Source organism: Molossus molossus, unplaced genomic scaffold, assembly GCF_014108415.1.
Source record: "Molossus molossus isolate mMolMol1 unplaced genomic scaffold, mMolMol1.p scaffold_m16_p_13, whole genome shotgun sequence".
NCBI lineage: Eukaryota > Metazoa > Chordata > Mammalia > Chiroptera > Molossidae > Molossus > Molossus molossus.
Genome location: NW_023425348.1, coordinates 44,816,259 through 44,841,920, shown reverse-complemented (window position 1 = coordinate 44,841,920; position 25,662 = coordinate 44,816,259). Strand labels below are relative to the sequence as shown.

General features: G+C 35.1%; 1 protein-coding gene across 1 annotated transcript in view; it reads right to left on the bottom strand.

Annotated features, from left to right (window-relative positions):
• PGM2L1 (phosphoglucomutase 2 like 1) overlaps positions 1-25,662 on the bottom strand; it is a 46,548-nt gene that overhangs the window by 4,688 nt on the left and 16,198 nt on the right. The window contains exons 2-12 of the mRNA XM_036259429.1: positions 20,929-21,096; positions 17,936-18,042; positions 17,130-17,214; positions 13,826-13,909; positions 7,551-7,744; positions 6,536-6,725; positions 6,124-6,221; positions 5,114-5,294; positions 3,100-3,193; positions 2,634-2,763; positions 2,222-2,411 (exon numbers count right to left, since the gene is read on the bottom strand). Of these exons, the coding sequence (XP_036115322.1) occupies positions 2,222-2,411; positions 2,634-2,763; positions 3,100-3,193; positions 5,114-5,294; positions 6,124-6,221; positions 6,536-6,725; positions 7,551-7,744; positions 13,826-13,909; positions 17,130-17,214; positions 17,936-18,042; positions 20,929-21,096 (1,521 nt within the window). The remainder of the gene's footprint in view (positions 1-2,221; positions 2,412-2,633; positions 2,764-3,099; positions 3,194-5,113; positions 5,295-6,123; positions 6,222-6,535; positions 6,726-7,550; positions 7,745-13,825; positions 13,910-17,129; positions 17,215-17,935; positions 18,043-20,928; positions 21,097-25,662) is intronic.

Sequence of the window (25,662 nt, the reverse complement as noted above, 5' to 3'; positions counted from 1 at the left end):
GCCTGGTACTCTCCTTGAGATCTCTCTCTTGCTCAGTGCTACTAACCCTATACTAGTTGCTTAAGACAGAGACCTTCCTCCCCCCTTTTTCACTCAGTCCTGGCTATTCTATCCTTTGTTTAACTCAACTTTGTCCAATTTTCACTATCACTACTGCTACTATATTAAGTACCAGCTCCCATTATCTCTCATCTCAGTTATGAAACAGCATACTGATCTTCCGCCTGGAAGTTTGCCCCTCTCTAACCCACCCACCATACCATCACGCATGCCTTTCTTCTTTGTATCCCACACTATAGAGAACTGCTATGGTTTGTTTTCAACCCTTACCTGAGGATATGTTTTTATCAATTTTAGAGAGAGGGAAAAGGGAGGAGAAGTGAAAGGGGGAGGGGGAGAGAAAGAGAGAGGGGGAGAAACATTTTTGGGTTGCCTCTCGATAGTGAAAATTGTGGGATTGAACCCACAACCTAGGTATGTACCCTGACCGTAAATCAAACCTGTAACCTTTTGGTGTACAGGATGACACTCCAACGTGCCTTCTCACCTCTAGACCGGCACTTGCTGCTCCCTTTGCCTGAAACACCATCTGTTCCTTCCACATTTGGAAAACTCCTACTCTAGAACTCAGCTCATAGAAGGTCTCCAGAAAGTCTTCCATAGCTCCCCCGAATCTGAGTAAGGGCCCATCTTATGCTCTTCCATGGCACCCTATGTACCCCCTGGTAGCACTTATCATTTTGTAAAGTAATCACTGTTTGCTTATTCCTTTCCCCATTGGTCTCTAAGAAACAGTGCCTTTGTCATTGCTGTATCCCCAGTGTGCCTGTGACCGTAGAACAGAAGGGTTTTGATAAATGCCTGTTGAACACACAGATGAATGTCAATCTGAAGTGTGGAGAAGAAAGAACTCAGGCAGTCTTCGACATTTACTTTGTAACCTTAGGGGATTAAGTACATGTATACTGTCTGACTTACAAAATTGTCATAAGCATCAGTGAAGAACAGATAGAAAGGCTTTTTGAGTAACAAATATACATTTTAAAGGGAGTTAAGAGGAAAAACGGCATAACACAAGACTAAGCACAGCAACAATAGAAAAATAAAAAAGCAAAAATTTGGTTCTTTTAAGTAGTTTATAAGACACAAAAATAGATACACACACACATGCACACTCATAGAATACCAGTGAGTGGGAACCAATATTTGTTGACTAGATGTACATACACAAAGGGAATGTGGGTAGTATTCTCCATAAGAGGCTATAGATTTCACCAAATATATCATGCCCCTGAGTCAACATCAGAGCATTATAAATGAAAATTTAGGCTAATAATAACAACAATAAATATGATCAGCATACTGAGGCATTTAAATATTTGTTGAGCCCTGGCCAGTTTGGCTCAGTGGTTGGAGCATCGGCCTGCGGACCAGAGAGTCTCGGGTTCGGTTCCTGCTAGGAGCATGTACACAAACAAACAAACAAACAAACAAAAAAACAAACAAACATTTGTTGAGCACTTATCATGTAGACAGGACCTTTGAGAGGCATAAAGGTATATCAAAAAAGGATCTGCCATGTACAACACAGATAGCGTAAGACAGAAAGTGATGAATGACATGAGAAAGGCACAATACGTAATAAAACCTTGGGAGAAATATTTGCTTATAGGACCTCAAGGATATGTGAAGGAGGTGACATTTGCCTTAAGTCTTGAATAATGGCTAAGGTGTGGACCTGCAATAGTAGGAGGAAGAAAAGGTAGACTGAGGAAATAGCTTGAGCAAAACTAGAGAAATTAAAAAAAAGTATATATGTAAAAAACTATAAATTGTTCTATTTGGCTGGAGGTGTAAGGAATAAAGTTAGAAAAGGGAGGCTACAACTAAAAAGATAAATAGCTTTGAAATTATAGGCTTATAGACTTTATTTTTAATATTATTTATTTAGCATCCTTATACATTCTCCCTCCCTCTTTCCCTTTGTCTTTCTGTCTGCCTTTCTCATTCTTGTTCTTAACTCTCCACCTCCAAAGGGTGGCATGCTCTTGGGGAGTGTTAAGACAGGGTCAGAGTCAGAGAGCCAGTTAGTAGATTTATAACAGCTATGGAGAAAAACAATGGATCCTAGTTTCAAGACACTAATAGGCTTGAACTTCCTCTACTTCACCATAGTATGAATTATTACAAGCTGTTAAAACTTTTTTAAAATGGTACTTACTGATTTCTTATTAGGCTGGCTGCTATCATAGCCAGTGGTAACGTCCCGTATATGCAATATAGCAAATGTCCCACAAAATTTTGGATATTCTTTTGGAGAATCAAAATTGCGAAGCCTTTCAAATATACTTTTGATGGTATTTGGATCGTAACATAAGAAATATGAAGTTTTTGAAATATGATAACCATACCTGCACAAAAAGGTAAAGGGTTAAAATAAAATTTCAGATAACTCTTTAGAAAAGTATATGTCAAGGATAAACTAATGATAGTATTATGTAGAAAGTGGCAGTCCTTAATTCAAACAGTTTCAGTACTTTTTAAAAAGGACTGACTATAACTTGAAAAAAAATTTAACTGGAAGTAGGACAAAAAAATATTTCACATGTGAAATTCAAAATAGTCGGACTTACTTTTCATAAACCTTAATCAGTTGCTGTTTCAATGTTATATTCATGGTTTCCAGGTAAGATGCCATCTCAGCAACTACAACAGCTGCACTCACCCCATCTTTATCCAAAACTGAAGTTCCACACAGAAAACCTGAGAATTAAAAAAAATTTTTTTTTAAAAAGAGGAAAACTTAAGCCTGTAATAATTTCAGTAGTTTTACATTTCTTCAAAAGGACCAATGAATTTAAAGCCTAGTAATGAATGAAGCTCACTGATAATGAAGGCATTTAGGGGACCTTTAAGGGTCTCTATCTCTTTTTTTTTTTTCCTTGACGAGAAATGTATCTACACACTTCTGAATGCTCTGTGGTTTTTACCACAACTCAGAATATAAAACCAGAAGACAAAAATTTCTTCTCTATAGAATTGCTACATTTAAAAAATGCCCTCATTCAAATTACAAAGATTTTAATATTTACTACATACCAATAGACTCTTCAAATGCAAAAAGGACTTCTTTCCCATTTTCCAGGAGGTCTTTTATTCTACTTCCAATCCATTTAAAACCTGGTAATGTTTCCTGAAATGCAGAGGAGGCCACTCTTGTTAAGTGACTCTCATAATACATTTTAGAGAAAAGCCTGTTACTAAATGCACTACATGGCACTCTCATAATGATCTTCTATTATGGGTTTTGGTCCACAAAGATTTACATGGTGGTAAACATATAGTCATAAAGTTCACGGATACACGCACTGCCACAACTGATGACCTACAATTGATCAAGTACATTAATAGGTGATTTACACCAAATATAATCCAATACTTACAACTAGTGATGCATATAGTCACAAAGTAACATATTATGACCATCTACTATTTATCAAACAGTGTACCAAGTGCTTTACATCATTATTTTTTTTTAATGCTCACAAAAACTGTTGCTGAAACAGGCTTAGAGCTTCAGTAAATTTGCCCAAGATTATGCTGCATATAATAGATGGAGGTAGGATTCAATTGCACTGCTTTTCAGAAACTGTCCTTTACGCTATATTAAAAACACTAAGTTAGCCCTGGCTGGTTTGGCTCAGTGGTTAAAGCATCAGCCTGAGGACCAAATAGTTTCTGGTTTGATTCTGATCAAGGGCACATACCTCGGTTGCGGTTCACCCAGGGCCCTTGTCAGGATCCTGTGGGAGGCAACCAGTATATTTGTCCGTCTCACATTGATGTTTCTCTCTCTCTCTCTCTCTCTGTTTCTCTCCCTCTCCCTCCCGCTCTATCTGAAGATAAATAGAAAAATATCCTTGGGTGAGGATTTAAAAAAAAAGAAAGCACTAATATAAAAGTACTTATGCAGGTTGTGATTTAGTCCCCTTGAATAATCAAAGGCCATAAAGCTTTTTAATGATGCACTTTCAAATGCCTGAACCAAGTGTTCTTTACCATAACACCAAGCCCTTCTTTGGTAATTAAGTTTGAGGACTTTACATCTGGTGAGCTATTGTTCCCTTTATAGACATGAACTGTTTTAGAGTCAACAGAAAGAGCATGTGATACACACTGACTCTAGAGCTCACCACTACTAACTTAAGATTCCTAATTCACCTCTCTACCTCCTTAATGGAAAATAAAATAAAAGCCAAAACCATATGCTACCCCTACTGTCAACAATAAAAACAAGGAAGCAAATGTATAATATTGGTTTTTAGAACTGTTTGTTTTTTTCTCTTTTGTGCTCATTATATATTTTTCTTGCCATAAAAAAAAAAATGATACAAATGTTAACGTTACTGCAATTCAGAATTTTAAGCTTAAATCAATTTTCAATTTCTTCTATTTTGCTATTTGTATTCTTAAAAGCCTGAGGTTGAAAACTCTATTTCATTAAGACAAGTACAATTTTCTTTTATTCAGCCAGTTGATGTTAAGACCTGTAGCATGACTGTGACATTTTCACTGATACTTGCCAAAGATGGCAGAGGAAAAGCAACTTCATTGATGTTAGTCCCAGTATGTAGTTGTAAAAATGGTCAGCTTAACTGCCTGAGGCTCACAAAGGTTAGTGATCTGTGTTGAGAGGCACCATTTGTTTGTTTGTTTTTCACTGGATCTTAATTTGCAATTTAGAAGACTACTTAAGGTTTCTTAAGACTGAACTTGAAGACCTTAAACAAGGACACCTATAATTTTTTGGAATGGAGTTTATGTTACTGGTAAGGTCAGGAGCCAGATTTTCTCAGTATGGAAACTAGATATTGTTGTATGGAATAATAAGCATTAGTGCTATTTTTAAAGAACATCTTATCTTAGTTTCAGAAATTCTCACACTGGACAAATTTGGCTCGTGTCTAAACTATCAAAAAAGATTAAGTATTAACAAAATTAGAAAAAAGTAGAAATTATAAATGAAGTTAATAAAAGTCAGTTTTGGTGGGGAGATGGCTTTAATTTATAGAAATAGGTTTAGAAAAATAGCACAGATATTATGTATTCTTACTTCAAAATGAAATCCTTCTTTAAGTGCAATTGCCTTCAGAATTTTGGAGGAGACTGTGGTGGCTAACATATAAATGTTCTTCACATCAGCATTGCCCGATTTACTTTTCTTCCAGCAATCAAACATCCACCACCCAAACAGAGCCGCCAACTCATTCCCTGTAAAAACTTTCCAGTGACCACTGCAGAAAGAGTAAAAATTCAAGTCAAGAACGTTATAACCTCTCATTAAAACTTCTTGACCCCCAAACCTACAAATTGTCAACCTTCACATAGGAAAAACCCAAAACTATTGTATGGAATTATTGAGAAAACATTTACTACTTTTCTGACTGACCAGGGGTGAGCTTAGGGTAGAAATGGTAGCAATGTCTTTTGAAAAATTATTACTTTTATTATCCTACTTAATGAGAAGAAAGTTAATATGTCCTTTCTATGTAAAGACAGTTATCACAACATTATAATGGCAAAAATACACAGTAACTAAAAGGATCAAGATTAGGAAATGATCACATTGATAAGCAATCTATTGTGATATTATGCCATTTTAAAAGTTAATATTTTAAACATTAATTAAGGACGGGAAAAATGGATCACAGTATGATCTTAAGTGGAATATAATGATACAAAATTATATACAGGGTGGGGTAAAAGTCAGTTTACAGCTGTCTGTATGGAAAATAATACATAAGAAAAACTGGAAAAAATAAAGAAAATAATACATAATAAGAAACACTGTTTCATGTACTCACAATTGTAAACCTACTTTTGCCCCATACTGTACAGTATGATCACAATTTTGTAAAAACAAATATACCTTAAATATTTGAGTAGAAAAAAACATTGAAAGGAATGTTAATATATCAATCTAAGTGGTTATCCCTAAATAGCAGGCTTACAGAAGATTTATTTTCTTATTTTTAAAATTATTTCCAACAAGTCTGTAAGACTTAAAATAAAAAATTGTTTTTCAAAATGTAAGCTTTTAATCAAATAACAGGTTCTACTGACTTCTCTTGAAGTTCTGCCACTGCCAGTCGGTCTGCATCAGGATCTGTGGCTACCACTATGCGGGCATTTTCTTTCTCTGCCAGTCTCAAAGAAAGTTCCTGAAACAGTGACCCAAAAAGCTGGATTGTATTTAAGATGTTAAATTCAATAGTAATATTCCTAAATGTAGGCACTATATTAATGATATGAATTTTAAAAGGAATATAGTTCAGCTAAATTTAAAATAAGCCTAGAAGTAGAGATATATACCATAAAGATTTCAAACAAAACAGAATATATGGCTACAATATAATTTAAGACATAAACTAAAGTGGTTTCTGCTTTTGTAAGTAATCTTTGAAATGTCAATGAGTTCCATCTATTTGATAAAGTTTACTACATTAATAGTAATTTAAATATAGGAGAAGAATACCAGCACAGATTCTCCCTCTTCAGGGTTTGGGCATTTAACGGTAGAAAAATCTGGATCAGGATCTTTTTGTTCTGGTACTGGAATTGGAGGCTTAAAACCAAACACTTGAAAAGCCAACTGCACATAGTCATGTCCGACCCCATGAAAAGATGTATGTACAAATTTCAATGTGGTCTTTGAGTTTAATTCCCTGTAAAGGAAAATTATCATTCAATCAATTGTTACTTGCAATATAATTAAAACAAGCTAGAGAGAAAGCTAAAATCTGTTTTATAGGATAGGGAAAATATACTCAGCAAGCCAGGATGCTTTCTAGCAATGATGTTAGCTATTTATGAAATAGTCATGAAAATAGAAAAGAAAAAGTAAATTTTTAGAGAAAATTTTCTGATCTTATATAGAAGGAATACAAATATTTAGATATACTTTTTTAACAGCTTTTGAGAGGAAATTAATATCCTATACAATGCAACCATTTAATGTGTAAAATTCAATGGCTTTCACTATATTCAAAGTTTTTCAATAATTATCATAATCAATTTTAGAAGATTCTCATTATTCCAAAAAGAAACTCCATACCCCATAGCTGCCACTCCCTAACCCTTCCACTCCTCCCAGCTACAGGTAATCACTAATGTATTTTCCTGTTCATGTTTCTACAAATTTGCCTACTCTGGACATTTCAGATATATAGAATTATACAATATGTGGTCCTTGGTGACTGGCTTTTTTCACTTAGGATGTTTTCAAGGCTTATCCATGCTGCAGTACACATCAATATTTCATTTCCTTTTACTGCTGGATAATATTTCATTGCATGGATATACCACATTTTATTTATCTCTTCATCAGTTGATAAATATTTAGGTTACTTCCACTATTTGGCACTATGAACAGTACTATTCAGCTACAAGTTTAAATATAATAAACAACCAACACATTTTATCACTATTTCTTTCCCTTATTTGTTCATCCTATTCTAAGATAATACTATCCTATATTCCCACTTGGATACCTGTGAAAACAGATCTTTTTCAGATCTTCCATATATCTCCTACAAATGTCCTGCAGAGGATCTCTCTTCAGTGGGCTGGTATCCACTAAATTATCATTCCAGGAACCATTCCAGGGTTCCACACATTCTTCTATACATTTCAGAATTTCTTTATCATGAGGAGATGTGATTTGAGCACCTGTTTCCCAATAAACCTAGATAATAGGTAAATATAGTTATAAATACTTGATATGTTGGCCAGAAATTTTCTTAGCTACAGCAGAGATATTTGACTTTATAAAGAAGCACATCAAATTAATCAAGTAGAAAATGTCAGTATGATACTAGCTTAATAAATATCCAAGTATATTAATGGTAATGATTACACAGGGACTCCAACAAATTAATCATGTATTCTTTTCTCTTTTAGAAGTATAGTTTAATAAAATTAAGGCCTCATTATGACAATATTAAAATATGCATAAGCTATAGCATCCAATCATCCTCTTATATAACTATATCCAATCACACTCTTATATAACTATATACCTAAGATAAATCTAAGCAACCATGGAATATCCATAAAACTTGATACTATAAAATTTTAGCATTATAAAGTGGTTCTGTTATGTGATAAAGAAATTATTTTTCAGTTATAAATTAAAGTAAAATTTATGTCATACCAAGAAAAGTCTATATATCAGGAAAGACAGTATGCTAATTATCACATATACATATGTATTTTCAGTATTTAATGAAAATACACTTCCTTAAGTTATTGGTTTGTCAAATAGTTTAATCAACAAGCCATTAGAGACAGGTAACAAAAAAGGCAAGAAAGTGTATTTCTGTAATTCACAGGATCTCTTTAAGTCAGAGGGGACTCTACTTATAGAATATCTATACTGACTTCTATCTTGTATTTGACATGAATTCCTTCTATTGCATCCTGAAGGAAAGAAGGCACTTGAATATGTATTACATACAAATTCTGTGCCAAGCAAGATGATGAACTAGATGACCTGTGAATTCTCATTCTATAAACACCTCAAAATGCTAGATAAAGTAGAAAAAATATTATCTAAAACGCACAGCTTAGTTTACAAGAAGAAAAGGAGAACTCCAGGCAGTGAGGAATAAAGGAAAGAATTGAGAACCAGGGTGATACGGCTATGGTGCTATAGCTGCCTGGGGTTTAGGAATTGTCCATTTATCTGGTTCTTGAGTTGTACTGCCCATGTGGAAAGGAGGAAATTGGAACTGAGAATCCACCTCCCCCAGGGGAAATACAGAATAGAAAATGTTCTACCCATTATTATACAAAGATAATGAGGAAGCATGTCTATTTTTTCTGGGATTCTGGGTGATTAAAAAAATTCAAATCTGAAGTCTAAATTAACACAGATATTGCTCCCAGACAGTGAAACTCCTGAGGTTCCTAAAGAAATTTAAAAAAAAAAACAAAAACTGCTGTGAAGGGATGTTCCCATATTCCAAGCCACAAGAAAGACTCTATCCATAGGCCCTGAAAGCACACTGTGAGCATTTATAAAACATAAAAAAAAATCCTGGCTTTTCTTCCTGCCTACTTTTTCTTGCCTTGTATGTGGATATGATGCCTAGAGATACAACCAGCCCTGGCCAGTTTGGCTCAGTGGTTAGAGCGTCGGCCTGCGGTCCTGAGAGACCCGGGTTCGGTTCCCGCTAAGGGCGCGTACCTCGGTTGCAGTTTGTCCCCGACCCTGGTTGGTCGTGTGGGTGGCAGCCACTCGATGTGTCCCTTTCACATCGATGTTTCTCTCTCTCTCTCTCTCTCTCTCTCTCTCTCTCTCTCTCTGTTCCTCTCTCTCCCTCCCACTCTACCTGAACAAAGAACGGAAAAATGTCCTCGGGTGAGGATAAAAAAAAAAAAAAGAGATACAACCACCATTACATGATGACCACACTTGAGGGAAAGGTGAAAAAAAACTGTAGTGATGCTAGGCCTGACGCCATCAAGCTACAGAACCATGCCAGCAGCCACCTACCTCTGGACTTTCTGTTATGTGAGAAAAACTGACTCCTATCAGTTTAAACCACTTTTCTGGGTTTTCTGAACCCACAACAGAAAGTATCCCTACCTGACATAGTAACAAAAAAATGCATGCAACAAAATATACCCAGAAATAAAACTTTAAAAGAAATGTAAAAAATCTATTAAAATATTTTTAAAATGTTAATAAAGGTTCTAAAAGAAGTCTTGAGAGAATGGAAAGATAAATCCTGTTCACGAATAAGGATGCCAAAATAACTTTTTTCCAAATGGAAAAATACCATAAAACCATACAGGGAAAACCATCACAAATAAAATCAAAAGACAAATAATAATATGAAGGGTGGGAGTATGTGTGAAACAGATGAGCTACTTTTTACATATAAGGAGTTCCCAAAAATCAACAAGAAAAAGAGCAACAACCCAAGAGTAAAATGAGCAAAACCTTTCAAGACTTCTCAGAAAAGAGAAAGCAAGTATCTGTAAATGCATGAAAAGATGCTCAACTTCATTCATAAGAAAGGTGAAAATTAAACATAACATTTCCACCTATCTGATTGGCAAGGATCAAAAGGTTTTATAATACAATAAAGGAAGGTGTGAGATAAAGACCTGCATATATTGTGGGTAAAAGTATTAATTGCTACAACCATCTTGAGTAGAGAATGACAAATTTTCTTTCATAGTCCTTTTGACTCAGAAGTTTCACTTCTAGAAGTTTATCTTATAGGTTAGCAATGTCATAGAAATATAATGCGAGCCACAAATGCAAGCCATTTATGTAATTTAAAATTTTATAGTAGCCACATTAAAAAAGATAGAAATGGGTGAAATTGAACATACTTTATATAACCCAATATAATCCAAAATATTATCACTTCAATGTGTAATCAATATAAAATTATTGTAATATTTTACATTCTTTTTTTGCACTGTCTTCAAAATCTGGTGTGTATTTAACATTTACAGCATATCTCAATTCAGACTAGTTTTATACATATACATATATATATTTATTTTTATTTTTAAATATGTTTTTATTTATTTGAGAGAGAGAGAGAGAAACATCAATTGATTGGCCGCCTCCTTCACCCCCCCTCATTGGGGATTGAGCCCACAACCTGGACATGGGCCTTGACTAGGAATCGAACTGGAGACCTCTTGGTGCATGGGTCAATGCTCAATCACTGAGACATACTGGCCAGGTTGGACCAGTCATATTTTAAGTGTTCAATAGCCATGGGTGGCTAGTGACTAACATATTAAACAGTGCAGCTGCAGATGATAGGAATAATAACTACTGCTAACATTTATCAGAGCCAGACGCTATACTAGTATTTTACATACATTATGTGCCTTAATACTCTCACCCTATGATGTTAGTTCTATTATCACCCCCAGTTTACAGATGGGAAAACTAAAGCACAGAGAAATTAAGCAACTTGTCTGAGGTAACAAAGCTTCCGAGTTATACAGGCAGGTTTCAAACCCAAACCATACTCTTAACTACTATTCTACATTGACTATATAAATCTACTTGCACATATGAACAAAGATATATGTAGAACATTAATTGTAGCACTGTTTATAAGTAGCAGATCAGAAACAAATGGAATATTCATCCATAGAGGACTAGTTAAATAAATTAGGATTCATCTATATTGGTTTTTAAAAATTAATGAGGCAGATCGATCTATCTATCTATCTATCTATCTATCTATCTATCTATCTATCTATCTATCTATCTGTCTATCTATCATCTCTAAGACTGTTTCATACTGTTGTATGAAAAGAGCAAGATAATGACAAATGCATATATAATTACACATGCACAGACTATCTCTGGAAGGAAGATAAAATTGGAAACAGTATTTGCTTCTGAAAGGGGTACTGGGGGTAAGAGATAGGAGTGATCATTTTTATTGGTTAACTTTTCAGGCTGTTTATCTTTTTTTTTTTTACTTTGAGCTTATATTTTAAGAAAAATAAATTTCTGGGGGTTTACTATGTGGACAAATATGTTCAACAGCAATGAATATCAAAACAGACTAAGTCCTTCCACCATGAGTTTATACTGGGAATGGGGGAGAGGGACTGTCAAACAAATGTCAACAAACAAGATAATTCATTATTAAGAAAGCAGCCCTGGCTGGTTTTGCTCAGTGGTTAGAGCCTTGGCCCGAAGATCAAATAGTCTCGGGTTCATTTCCTGTGAAGGGCACATACTTTGGTTGTGTTTCAATCCCCAGCCATGGTTGGGGTCATGTGGGAGGCAACCAAATGATGTGTCTCTCTCACATCAGTGTTTCTCTCCCTCCGTTCCTCCAATTCTATCTGAAAATCAATGGGAAAATATCCTTGGGTGAGGATTAAAAAAAAGAAAGCAGATAATTAGAGATAGTGGTAAATTCTGTGAAGGCAATAAACAAGATAGATCAGAAGGTCACTGAAGGAAGCCACTTCAGATAAGGTAACAGGGAAGGTCTGTTCAAGGGAGAAACATCTAGGCAAGAAGCTGAAGGATGAAAACAAGCTAGTCTGCAAGATTTGGGGAACAGCAATCCAAGCAGAGGAAAAAACAATTAATTACAAAGGCTCAGAGGTGGGAAAGGGCTTGGTATACTGGAGGAACAAGAGAAACAGAGAACTGGAGGAACAAGAGAAACAGAGAAGAGGTAGTGAGACTGGAATGTAGTGAGCACAGGAGAGGAATGAATGAAACAAGGTTGAAGAGGTAGGCAGAGACAGAATCCTCTGAACTCCAAGGTAAGGAGTTTGGATTTTATTTGAAGAATGAGAAGCCACTAAAGCATTTAAAGCAGGAAAGTAACATGATCTGTTTATATTTAAAAGATCTGGCCACATGGTGAAGAATGGATTGCAGGGCAGATCAATGGAAGAAGGGAAGACAGAAGACAATAATGCTTTGGAATGGTGGAGGTAGAAGTAAACATATTCAATATATATTTTAGATGTAGAATGTATAGAACTTGTTAGTGCATTAAATGTTAGGAGTGAAGGAGTAGTAGTATCAATTCACAGAGATGGGAAGATTGAAAGGAACACATTTGGATGTGTATGTGGTAGGTTGTGGGGGAATCAAGACTTCTGTCCTGTAGAAATTAATTTTGAAAATCTGCTAGACATCTCAGTGGATATCAAGTAGGCAGCTCTCTTCCAGGAGTCTGATGCTCAGATGAGATCTGGGTTCTTAGCTCTCTTGACAGTTGACCTTTCTTTCCCTCCTTACAACTCTCTTATCCCTCTGGTTTTTCTGGTCTTTCTCCTATCTCCAGCACTTCTTTTTTTTCTCCCTTCATTTAAATTTAGTATTTTGTAGGATTCCCTTCTGGACCTGTTTTTCTACTATATACTGTCTCTGGGATGCTCATCCAAGTAAAGAACTTCCAAATACACTTAAATACTCTAAAATGTATGGTGACCTCAATATCTATAACTTCAGCCCAGATTTCTTCCCTGAGCAACAGATCTATATAGAAATCTAACTGCATATAGGATGTTGCTAACTGGATGACCAAGTGTCTCAAACTTAATATATCCAAAACTGAATTAATCATGCTTCTACCTTGCCTCTGTGACTAGTAATACTACCCACTTAGCTGGCCAGGGCCAAAATCTTAGATTACTATTAAATATTATTTTCCCCAGTAAAACAGAACTAACTCAGTGTACCCGAAGACCTTCCACACAGGAAGAAAAGCAAGTATAAGATCATGGACTCATCACCCAGGAGCCCCAAACACTGGCTCAATATCATGCGGTGTATTTTCTATTGGCCCCTCCAGGGCCACTCTTCATCCTTCTCCACCCTGTTTTCTGTCATGGAAGCTGACACATTAAGTGGATCCTGTGGCCAAATGGGGAGCCCTGGTAGAAGGTTAGAGGGAGAGTACAGTGACACCAAGGTACTAGTCCTCTGGCTCTCTTCCAGCAAACTCCAATTCATTTTGATACAATATAATTATATTGTATCATATTTCTAAAATGAAAGACAGGATGGATTTGTGATAGAATGTGGAAATCAAGGGCAGTAAGATATTAGAATTAAATAGACCAATGAAGAGAATTTTGTAATAATAGTACATGTTTGGAAGTAATAAGGGCCATTAGGGATACACATTCTTTGAGGGTTGGCATCAATGTTTATCTTCCTGTCCCCAATGTCTAGCTCTGCTACTCAGCATAGAAAATATACTCAGCACTTATTATTTAAATAGGCAAAGAACAGGAGTTCAAGATTTACCTTGTATCCATTATCTTCCTTGCGGTTGTGAGATGCCGTAATCATCACACCCGCAACTGCTTTGAGCTCCTGGACTGCATATGGCTGAAAAAACAGCAACAGCGTAATTTCCTTTTGCTTTCTGGCTACTCATACATTTGACATCAGAATATCTGACTAAATAAGAAAAGACAGTAAGATATAAATAGCCTACAACCTCAACAATCAACTCTGGTTCATTTGGTGGGTCCCACTTCTAAAATATCACCAATAACCACCTGTTAGGCTGAATAACTTTTCTCCCTAGTCTCATTTAATTTAGTCCTATAAATGTTTTTTTATTATTTTGTTCATTTAACAAATATTTAATGAGCACCTATATATATATATGTCAGACACTCCTCTAGACTCTGGAGATATGAGTGGTGAATATAAACATAAAATATTAAGAGCTGGAAGTAAATTTAGAAATAACCTAATCCATCACATTTTACACTGAGGTTTAGCCAACATTATGCAATCATAAGGGAGGAAATTCAAAGGTAGAACATAGGTCTCTTGCTTCCAATTTGAAAATCTGTATATATACTCTGTCGCCTCTATATCACATGAATATCAACTCACCATCTTTGTTCTCAAAGTTAATTCCTAGAAGTTTAAAACTTCCCTTTTTCTCTGTAGTAGTTATTATTTGTCTGCCTAGGATGTTCCCCCTACACCTCTACCATTATACCAAACTTCTCTCCTCCGGGCTGTGGAGGGATAGATACATGATCCAGTTCTGACCAAAGTAACTTATGCCTTAATGATTTAATTCAGAAACTGGTTCATAATGCAAGCCTCTCTGCTGAAGGTAGAAAAGAAATACTGCCTTTTGACTCAAGGTTATGATGATAAAGGGTGTGAAGCTGGGACTGCTAAAAATACCTATAAAATCACCTGGAGTTGGCATATTTAATTTGAGATTTAAAAAATATGTCAGTTCAACTTTTTTAGTGGTTATAGGCCTATTCAGGTTTTTTATTTCTTATTAGTTTTGATGTATCAATTACTCTAGGAAATTGGCTAATTCATCTAAGCTTTCACATTTATTTGCATCATGTTGTTCAGAATACTGTAGTTATCTTAATCTCTACTGTATTTATTATGCACCTATTAAATTTATTTATTTGTGTCTTTACTTTTTCTTGAGCACTCTTTCTAAAAGGTTTGTCTATTTTATCAGTCTCTTCAAAGAGCCAATTTATGCTTTTGTTGATGTCCTCTTTTCTTTATTTTCTATGTAATTGATTTTTCCTCATATCTTTATTATTTCCTTCCTTTTAGTTTATTTGGATTTATTCTGTTTTCATTCTAACACACTAAGTTAAAGGCTTAGCTCATCATTTTTTCATCTTTTTTCCCTTATTTATTCATGGACTGTAAATTTCCCTTTAAGTAGGACTTTACTTATAGCCCATCATTTTTGCTATTTTTGGTCAGTTTTAAATACAAGCAGTCCTTACTGTGCACAGTTCCAATATATATACATTTCTGACACCATATTTTACTTAATACCAGTCTTCCAAAAACATGTTTAAATTTCAGTTACCACATTATATTAACTGTGAGTAACTGGTATCAAGTACAAACTTGGCTGCTAGCTCTTCAGTCCAAAATGCTATGTAGATGAAATCCATCATAATCAGTCACCAATCATGTCACTCTGTTAAGGTCTGTCAGTGATTGGTCACTGTGCATCTGTCATTCAGCTCTCGCACAGACAGCAAAACATGTAGTTGTGTTGCCTCCTTATTTCCCAGTGGTAAAACCCACATGACAGCTTGCAAAAATGGATAATTAAAAGAAAAAACTGGCCAACAAAGATGAAAATGCAGCAAAAACACAAAAGATGATAATGGTGGAAATGAATTGGAATCAAATATAAATGGAGTAACAGAAAAAAATAACTGGGAATGCTGAAACTGCTGTCGAATTCAAGAGACTCTAGATCTGCAACCAGACAAGTTTAGTGAAGGCAAATGAATAGATATAGGTAAGGGATATAGTTGTGATGAAAAAGATGAAGATGCCTCAGAGGAATTGAGACAAAGAGGGGGAGGAATTCTTAGAGATAGTTCACAATATTCAAAGTACCAAGGATAGCCCTGGCTGGTTTGGCTCAGCAGTTGGAGCGTCAGTCCTCGGACCAAAGAGTCACGAGTTCAATTCCGGACAAGGGCATGTACCTCGGTTGAGGTTTGGTCCCTGTCCTTGACTGGGGTCATGCAGGAGGCAACCAATTGATGTGTCTCTTGCCTCGATGTTTCTCTCCTCTCTCTCTCCCTCCCCGTCTGAAGATAAATGGAAAAATATCCTCGGGTGAGGATTTAAAAAACAAAAATAAGAAAGTACCAAGGATAAAATGTGGAAAAATGATCCAAACTTAGGATTCTAATAATTTGCTAAGGCATAGAAAAGATGCTCATCATACTGTTAAGAGATAGCAAGCACTGTTCATACATACTCTTGATAAATTATTTTATAAAAAAATAAAACACTTTAGTCCTTAATGTTTTAAGTTATAGTGTACTAAATAAATATTAGTTTTACTATTTTTTTCTTTTCCCTATACATTTTTAACCAATAGTAAGCATTACAAGTGTTTTTATGCTTTGACAAAAATTTTTAAAGGTTACAGAACAATTTTCCCCATTGATTATTAAGCTCTATTTGCATGGCTGTATACTTCTGCACTACTATGCAAAACAAAAACAGCCTATAGTTTCTATAGTTTCTTCACTATGATATCTTCCTTAATCCATAAGTTACTTATAAAAGTGTTCTTAAAATTCTAACAATGGGTTTCTTTATTTTGAATCTTATCGTATTGGGGTCTAGGACTACAACTTGATAAGCAGTTCTCTGGCATTTGTTGAAATTTCCTATGTGACCCTGCTTGATAAAAATGATATCCTACCATCACTAAATACAGGGTTTACACACACACACACACACAGATCAAACATGCTAACAACGTGTTCAAATCTATCCTTAATTGTTTTTGCCTGCTTCATAAATCAGTTTCTGAACGAATAGTATTGAAATATCCCACCATGACTGGATTTGTCAACTTGTTACTGATCAAATTCTTGGGTGGTTCAACACATGCTTGTTGAATCAAAATAAATTCAGAGCAACATTTGTTTTGTTTTTTTTTGTTCTTCCTTTGGCACTTCATATCACTTGATAGAGAACTATATGCAGGACAAATATTTGAATCCTGGTTGACTTAAGAAATGTTTTCAAGAGCAGCAAAGTAAGATCAATAACACAACATACTTACTACAAAAGGTGTAGGAACATATCTTGAAAAAAGGTACACAGGAACATCCTTGGCCAGTAAGACTGCAGCAGTGAGTTTAGCAAGCCTAAAAAAAGAAAAAGAAAAAGATTTCACTTAGTCTTACTATACTTTTTAAAATCCAACCTTCCATAATAAATATTTCATGTTACAATTATTCTGAATATATAATATCCTAATACAACCAATTCCTATAATCACTGGTTATTTAAGTTTCATGCTCTAACATAAAAATGTTACATAAGTGAGATTTTTAAAAGGAGCTTAACAATAAAGAGAATTGACATTTTAATTTCTTCTTTTTTCCTCATTTATCTTTTAATGGCTCTTTTACCAAGAAATTAAATTCCAAAAAAGGCAAAAATAATGGAGAAAGTGAAATAAGAGATTTAAAAAAACACAATATACATAATTATCCCCCTTTAAAAAGTTATCAGTATATCATGATTATCTATGTGTATAACTACCCTAAAACTAATCAAGTGAGACTATAATGAGAAAATAGAAGCTACATCATTACTCCTACCCAGTGTCTTTGTCAAATCTAAAGTTATAAAATAAGCCATGATGTCATTCTAAATACTAACTCTAAATATTTTTAAAATTTACTTCTTTTTGTAAAAGCTAAAGTTTATCTTTGGAATGCTTCTATTTCAGGTCTAAAATAAATATTGGCATGTGATTACACTTCTATTTGACAGTTTCCTGGTTCAAATATCCTCCTACTAGGGGAAACAAATAAAAGTATTTTTCCAGTCCATCTTAATCTCTGAAACAATTAACACTACCTCTGGCTGCTGCAGCTGCTAGTTACTTGCCCCCGGGTATCATATCCAACGACAAAGCCTCTCTGCTTGAAGTCTGAGAAACATCTCTGCAGGTATGTGTACATCCCCTGAAGCACATAAATACAAAACATTAGCTCCTTACTAATGTATGCATTTGCCTAGGGATTAAAACCTTTTTTTTTTTTTAATGTTTTTTTTCTTTATTAATTTTAGAGAAAGAGGAAGGGAGAGGGAAAGATAGAAACATTGATGAGAGAGAACATTGACTGGTTGCCTCCTGCCTGCCCCCAACTGGGGGTCGGGCCCATAACCGAGGCGTGTGCCCTGACCAGGAATTGAACTGGCAACCTCTTGGTGCATGAATCGACACTCAACCACTAAGCCACACTGTCCGGGCAAAATCTATTATTTTTATGTGTAGTGTGCCGTTTCCTGGCTCCTAGAGATCTGGCTTCTGCCTTTATGGCCATGTTTATCAGTGTGGGAAGAATACTGCTCAATCCTCAAAGGTGAGGTGACAAACATTTATTTCCTGGAGTTTCAGACACGTTTGATACAACAGGAATATCAATTAAGTAACTATTAAACCTAATATTTTACATAAAATATGAGGAAAAAAAAAAGATGGGACATGAGAGTCAGTATGCCGAAAAAAAAAAAAAATTGTTAGGAGAACCAAAACCAATTATTTCTTGCCTTAAGGTTCTAGAGAACAGAATTTTGACCATTTAGGCCTTGCTAAATCATAAGATGAAAGCTAACCAAAAGATTTCACCTATTTATAACACAAACATTTTAAATCAGCAACATAAACCTTCATTAGAATATTTCTTACTATGACTTAACCCATTTGTAATTCCTTGGTTTTAAAATCTCACAGAAAAGCCCTGGCCCGTTTAGCACAGCAGTTAGAGCGTGGGCCCGTGGACCAGAGAGACCCAGGTTTGGTTCCCACTAAGGGCAAGTAAGGGCAAGTAACTCGGTTGTAGTTTGTCCCTGGCCCTGGTTGGGGTTTTGTGTGTGTGGCAACCACTCAATGTGTCTCTCTCACTTTGTTCTGTCTCTCTTCCTCCCTCTCTCCCTCCCACTCTTTCTGAAGATAAATGCAAAAATGTCCTCCGGTGAGGATAAAATAAAATAAAATAAAAATAAAATCTCACAGAAAAGAAAATCCCATAAACTAGAAATATTAACAGTCAAGGATAAAAAAATAAAATAAAATGAAGCATTTCATATTGAAAACATCATGACACTAGCTAAAACCATTTAACTATCTTATGATTTGCTAACTTTGACACTTTCATTTCTAAAAATACCACTTCATATTGTTACAGTCCTTTAAAACTACTTTCACAGCCCAGTTGATGTGGCTCAGTGGATTGAGCATCATCCTATGGACTAAGAGATCCCAGTTTGATTCCCGGTCAGGGCACATGCCCAGGTTGCCCCTATACCTAGATTCTGGAAAGGGCTAAGGCTGAAGAATCAGATTCCATCTGGCTTTTCTACTTCACACTGAACCCCTGTAAAAATCTGCACTTGTATAAAAATTGATTTTCAAACAGCTTCTTCCATCCCATTTTGTAAAGTCAAGGAATCTTTGTTTAAAGTGAAAGCTTATGAGGAAACCCAACATATAAAAAAGATTGAACTGAAGCATCTTCGGATGAGGAGATGGGGCGGGGAAGTGGTATTTATTCTACTATTCAGTCATCTTGTCATCCCTTCCTCCCCATACCCTACAATAGCCCTTGACTTTAGAAAATTCCCTCAGAACAAGGCTAAAGATGATTTACTTTTTGGCAGTATTGATTAGAATTATGACTACTGAACATTTCTCTAGTCCAGAACTATTTTTACTATATGCTAAATGTGCTTTGGCCTTCAAGCAAAGTATAGTTCCTTGAAGCAGTGAGGATGATTCACTGGAAAGAAAAGTAATTTGTTTCCAAAATGAGTTGCATAATATGGGGAGAAACAAAATAAACGGTATCATGTCATACACTATCTTAAAGAACTCTCAAATGAATGTGGAGAACCATGTTAAAGGGAAATATTTTCTTTTTTTTTATTTTTTATCCTCACCTGAGGACATTTTGTTTTTTGTTTTTTGTTCAGATAGAATGGGAGGGAGAGGGAGAGAAAGAAATATCGACGTGAAAGGGACACATAGAGTGGTCACCACTAGCATGACCCAACCAGGGCCGGGGACAAACTGCAACCGAGGTACATGCCCTTAGCGGGAACCGAACCTGGGTCTCCCTAGACCGCAGGCCGACACTCTAACCGCTGAGTCAAACCGGCCAGGGAAGAGGGAAATATTTTCAACTAAATTTTCCAGATACTCTGGTTAATGTTTATCAATGGCCATATGCCAAAATGGGTAATCAAAGTTTGTTTCTTGCCCTGGCTGGTTTGGCTTAGCAGTTGGAGCATCATCAGCCTGCGGACCAGAGAGTCCCGGGTTTGGTTCCTACTAGGGGCACGTACAAAAAAAAAAAAAAAAAAAATTGTTTCTTTGTACTAACTGGAAATGTCAATATTCATTTCCAGGGTTTCAAAGACAAAATAACACTGTCAAGAAGTGGACAATGGCAATCAAAATAACTTTTTTTTTATCCTCACCAGAGGACATTTTTATATTTATCTTCAGACAGAGCGAGAGGGAGAGGGGGAGGAAGAGAGAGAGAAACATCAATATGAGAGAGACACATCAAATGCTTGCCTACTACACAACCCCGACCAGGGCCAGGGATGAACTGCAATCAAGACATGTGCCCTTGACCGGAATCGAACCCATGAGTCATTGGTCCGAGGGCTGATGCTCTAACTGTTGAGCCAAACCAGCCAGGGCTATTCTACATTTTTACCTATAAAAATGTATCCTCCTGGATAGTAAGGTCTTATTTTTATTGTTAAAGACAGTACCTAATTTATAAGGCAAAAAAATCAGAGTGATAAAAAGTGTACATATAATGCTTTATAATACTTACCTGTGTTGATTGTATTACTGTAAGGTCATTAATATAACAAAATCCTGCTCCCATAGCAGAACGAAGTCCTGCAGTCCCAAAAGTCATTCGGCAACAAAGACGATCCCGCAGTTCCTTGTTCATTCCATTTCGTAACAGATTTTCAATTTGCTCTTTTGTTTTGGGATTCTATAAAACAGAAGTATTAAAACTTAATCAGTATCACAAGCAGAGTCCTAATTTGAAGCCTTTCTGAGGAGCCAATAAATTTCATAGTGCTGCCCTGGCTGGTTTGCTCAGTGGTTAGAGCATCAGCCCATGGACCAAAAGAGTCTTGGGTTCAATTCCGGTCAAGGGTACATACTTCGGTTGTGGTTGGGTCCCCAGCCCTGGCTGGGGTCATGCAGGGGGCAACCAGTCAATGTGTCTCTCTCACATCCCCCCCCTCTTTCTCTTTCTCTCTCCCCCCTCCCCCCACCTCCCACTCTGTTTGAAAATTAATGGAAAAATATCCTCAGGTGAGGATTTAAAAAAAAATTCCATAGTGCTACTTAATATTAGTATGTATAATAAAATAATACCTGTCATTTACTGAGTCCCCAAGGGAGCCAGACCCTATTAAGGGTGATTTACAGTATCTCTAATTATCACAGTATTTTTTATAACATGTTCAATAATGTTTTTTAAACTTATTGATAAACTTAAAATCTACAGATCCAAAATAAACCACTTAGCCAAAAATGATATCATTTAGAGTCTATATTAAATTTTAAAAGAAATATAGAAGCTAGTAGATACATGCCATCAAACATGCCTACCAATTACACCTGCCTAAACCGCTACAATTCAAAAAACCAGAGAAGCCTACTGTTCTTTAAAGTCACAGAAAATTATTCTATTTTATCTATAGTAAGAGTTGACCATAAAAAGATCTTAGGTGTTAAATGTGGACTTAGTTAAGAATAACTATGAAAATTCAGTACAAACCTGGTTTATGAGATAGAAGATGCCTTCAACTACATTTTAGGATTCTTTATTTCATTAGCACATACTTTAACTTATTTTCATAAATCTCAAGGATGTCTGTGACTAAAAATAGTACTTTACAAAAAAACTAGAAATTTTCCAATGAAATGCAATTATAAGAACAAAATTTAACTGAAATTTTCTATTTTCTTTATAGAGTCAAATAGTAAGAAAATAAGGTAAACTATAATATCTGCTTAGATCTTCTAACTCTATAGTCTATAAAATGATAATGAAAATTCAGAATGATAAACCAAGGCACCTGGAAAGTGCTAAATATTAGAGCATATTTGTACTTGTAAAGAAATAAGAACATTAACATCCAATTTAAACAAAAAGGTTTTCTGCTTACAGTAGAAATTAAAGTAACCAGAGTGCATGCCACAAGCTAATGAGATACCATGAGATTATGATGAACTGAAGTTATAATTTGCTTAAAATTGATGGTTGTTTAAATATATACATATTTATAAATATATATTTAGTGGGAACCGAACCCAGGTCTCTCTGGACCGCAGGTCAATGCTCTAACTGCTGAGCCAAACTGGCCAGGGCTCATATTTATAAGTATATATTTATATATCACCTAGACTCAAGGAGTCTCCATTTTATAAATGATGAACGATAACAAATATGTAAACTACATGAAAATATGAATAGCTATTAAGAGTAAGAGAAAAATTCAAATAATAAGATTATCTGGGCTACTATCATATTCTTCTCATGTCTAAGACACCACCAGATTGATACAGAGGTCAAAGAGAGACTTGGAGAGGATTAACTTTACAAATGAGCATAAGAACAGCAAAAACTGAAAAGACTGAAAAACATCAGTACTGTATAGAGTACATGGCAATGTAATATACTAGTAGCAGCACTGGAATTAGGATAGTCTTTTTAGATTGCTTTTGTAGCAACTAGCAAGTTAAACTGCACATGCCTTTGGTCTACAGATGTCTCTGTCCATAGCAATATCATCAACTGAACAAAAGGATTTATTCATACAAGAATATTCATTGCATCATCTTACTGGTAGTATTATTGCCATTGTATTGATAAAGAAATGAAAATTTAGAGAGGGAACCTAGTAACAGTAAGCTAATATTGGAGGTTTAGGCAGGACTTGAATCCAGGTTGTTCTGGCTCTAAAGGCTGTATCATCTCACTACAAACAAAATAGTTATGTAGGGTAGTTTAATAATGCTTCTACTTAAAAATAACTCCAGCTTTGGAGCAAAATGATATTCCCTTTTATTACACCTATATAAATATAAAAATGATCCACCAGTCCTGGGTAGCTCAGTTGGTTACAGTATCATTCGGATAAGGTTGTAGGTTTGGCACCCAGTCAGGGCACATACAGGAAGCAACCAATGAATGCAGAAATAAGTGGAACAGTAAATCCATCTCTCTCTCTCTCTCTCTCTCTCTCTCTCTCTCTCTCTCTCTCTCTGTCTCAAATAAATAAACAAAAATCTTTGAAACAGGACCCACCAGATATGAATGCCATTAAGTTTCTGGGTATACTTCTAATGTTTAACTGAATAGCTACTAGAGTAGGGTCTAAAAATTCCATTCTCTGTTATAAACATTACAACCAGTACTAACTGTAATTCCTGGTTCTAAAATTGTCTATAAGTTAGAGAAAAATAAATATGAATAAAGATTTATGATGCATCAAATGTAAGTAAATTTTTATGGTAAAAAGAACAAAGCAATTATGGTCACAGGCATTTGCAACCTACTTTAAACTCAGATTTATCCACTATTTCATAACTAGACATTTAATCAGATGTTGATGTTTCAAACATTTAAAAATATAACTAAGCGGCTATCTATGTAGCCATGATTATCATGTATTTTCCATTTAGATGATGAAATTACTTTGTATTTTGTTAAAATATTCAAATAACTATGATTTTATAAACTATAATAATATATGAAGTCTATAAAACTATAAAAATGATTTTTTAATTACTATTTCCACATAGAACCTAGATGTACTAAATGAAAAGGAGAGCAGAATAGTATACTGATTTGTATAAAAAGAGGTATGTGTATATTTATATACCATTCCAGAAATATTCTGTACAAATATAAGAGACTAAAAATAGTGATTTACCTCTGATAGGGCAATCAGGGGTGAGGTCTGAGGTAGTACAGTCTTGGTACTGTTTGGAGATTTTAAGTAAGAATTACTACTTATTTGATGGTAAAAACTAGTTAAGGTATCCATGATGGCTGAGAAAAACCACCAATTGTGTATCTACATGAACAATTTTTACTTCACAAACTGCTCTTTTTTCCCCCCACCCTCAGAAAGCTATTAATAACAACTGAATCTATAAAACATACATTGGAGCTTTCTCAAATACAAATTATTGTTTGCTTTCTAAATGTGCTCTCTTATTTACAATTCATTCATTACTTAAAGGTAGGAAAAGCCTAATGAGAAAAAAAAAAGTTCAACTGATGCCAACTCTAAAAAAAGCACCTTTAAAATTATGATGTCAGGCCCTGGCTGGTGTGGCACAGCCAGAATGGCCTCTGCCCCACAATGTCTGGGGTCTCAGCTAGAATCATCTGAAGGCTTATTTCTTCAATGTTAAAAATCAAAATGCAAATAGATCAATGACAATAGAAAAATGAGCAAAAGATATGAAGACAGTTAATAAAGAAGAAAATACAGGCATCTTATATATATATGAAAATATACTCAGTCTCTTTATAAGAAAAATCAAAATTAAAACTAAAATCAAATATAGCTTTCATTTTCACACTGGCAAAGAAAAGCATTTGACACTACGTTACAGAGTCAAGAACTTGGGAAAGCAGGCACTTTCACACATTAGTGGTAGAAGAATAAATTGGTACACCGTCTCTGGAGGGCAATTTGGTAATATCTATCAAATCTTTAAATGGACATAACTTGACTCAAGAATTCCATTTTGGGGACTTGATTCTATACAGATACTTGCACACATGTCTGAATATGTGTGTGCTAGAAGCAATTCCCTGATTGTAATAGGAAAAAAAATAAAAGCACTATAAATGCCTATCAGTAAGAGACAGGTTAGTTAGTTTAGCATATCAATTCAATGAAATACTATCTGGCTGCCAGAAAGAATGGTACAGTTATTTATATATATATATAAAGGGGTAGAGAACACTGGCAGGACAGTATACAACTATTTATCTTCAGGGTCAGGTTAAATATCTGTGGAAATATATACAAAAAACGAATAATAGTGTCTCTGGATAGGGAAACTAGATGGCTATGGAAAAACAATTTTGCTCATGAAAAAATATAAAACCTGATTAGAATTATAAACTTGAAAGAAAATGAATCATAAAACCTTCCCACAAAGAAAGCTCCAGCCCCAGTTGGTTTTAATAGCAAGTTCCAAAGTATATTTAAGAAAGAAATAATTCAAATCTTACAAGAACTCTTCCAGAGAAGATAAAAAATAGGTACACTCATCAGCTTATTTTATGTGTCTAGCTTAACCCTGATAAAACCACCAATCAAAGACATAATTAGAAAGTAAAATCATAATCAAAGCTCACTAATGAACACAGGTAAAAAAATATTAAATAAAATGTTATCTTTTCATATGTCTCTTGGTCATCTGTATATCTTCTTTGGAGAAATGTCCTTTCATGTCCTCTGACCATTTTTTGATCAGAGTGTTTATTTTTGTTGTTGTTGAGTTGTATATTTGTTGTTTG